At 32.3% G+C, this 1437-nt stretch overlaps 1 protein-coding gene across 1 annotated transcript in view; it reads left to right on the top strand.

The window, feature by feature from the left end:
- Nucleotides 1–270: 270 nt before the first annotated feature.
- The window catches only part of LOC106664038, a 4277-nt gene continuing 3110 nt past the window's right edge, over nt 271–1437 (top strand). Inside the window, exon 1 of the mRNA XM_014389404.1 lies at nt 271–540. Within this exon, the coding sequence (XP_014244890.1) occupies nt 515–540 (26 nt within the window). The 5' untranslated portion in view covers nt 271–514. The remainder of the gene's footprint in view (nt 541–1437) is intronic.

Here is a 1437-nt window from a genome sequence, read left to right as displayed (position 1 = left end):
TCGGCTAGATACGCCGCTGCTCTACCACTTGAGCTATCGTGACTTCGATCCACTCGGACACTAACTTCCCATCTCAACCCCACCTTTTGAATTTTCCCTCCTTTTTGCCATTTTTCATTTTTCAGTTTTTGATCTCAACTAAAAACCTTAATTAAATGTAATATATTAATGTTAATGTGAATGGACATAATTTTAACATATCAGAAATTTGAAGAAATAGTAGTATAAAAAACAGATGTTTGTGGCATTACATCGTTTGTTCCATAATAAAAAAATCGATAAATTTTATAAATACTGTCTATCATACACCTTGTTAACTCATTCATTCAGTTAATTTTATTCAAGCGTTAAGTTATAAATTTAACGGAAATAATTTAAAACAACTACTGGAATGTTTCATTCTAAGCTATGACTATTGACAACAGCTGAGTGTATTGTCAGATTTTATAGTTCCTTCCTTTTGGAAAAAATCAACGTCGAATAATCGAAATACTAAGGTACGGACGTCCTAAAGATGGAGGGGTTGATTTCATGGCTTAGGTAAATATTAAAATTATTGGGTTGTCCGGAAAATAATGCAGGATTTTAAGTTTTCATTTAAAAAAATCTATATAAAATATTCTGTTTACGTTTACAGGATTACTCNTCAAATGCTATCTCTTTTAGTTTTCTTTATCAAATATATTTTTGTGACAACCCGTTTTTAAATTAAAATACTATTATTATTTTTAGTTTTTTGACGTCAAAATATAAAATTTACTCACTTAAATTGTGTGCACACCAAATTTTCTTAATTACAAATAAACAGCTCTTAACCCATGGAGGACAGAAAGGGAATTGTTTTTTTGATTAACAATTTTTAAACAATCTAATAAAAGTACAAATTATTTGATATTTGCTGCAAAGTTTAGCAAAATTGATGAAGAGTATCTAGCATATTTACTAAAAAATATGCTTTCCGTTTAATATTCTTATTCATTTTAACTATGCCTTTTGAGTTTTAAATGATATCTGAAATTGAAACAATCGCAAGATTTTTCGTTCATCGAGAGTTCCGCTGATGCAGACGGTCTAAGTCGAAAGACGTATATTAATTGGTCAAGCGGACCACGAAAACTAGGGAACTTTTATTAATGTTAATTTCACTAATTTCGTGGTCCGCTTGACCAATTACTATATTACAATTAATTAAGGTTTTAGTTGAGATAAAAAAGTCAATGGCACGAGCGGGATTCGAACCCACGATCTTCGGCTTGATACGGCGCTGCTCTACCACTTGAGCTATCGTGACTTCGATCCACTCGGACACTAACTTCCCATCTCAACCCCACCTTTGAGTTTTCCCTCCATTTTGCCATTTTTCAAATGTCGTGTAATCGGATTGGATTCTCGGCGACAAATGAAATGGCCACGGAGAGCTTTAGTGAAGTATACTTC

Source organism: Cimex lectularius, unplaced genomic scaffold (assembly GCF_000648675.2).
Source record: "Cimex lectularius strain Harlan isolate CLEC.00 unplaced genomic scaffold, Clec_2.1 scaffold423, whole genome shotgun sequence".
NCBI lineage: Eukaryota > Metazoa > Arthropoda > Insecta > Hemiptera > Cimicidae > Cimex > Cimex lectularius.
Note: the sequence above shows the minus strand (reverse complement) of the source record. Positions and strands in the feature narration are given on the sequence as shown.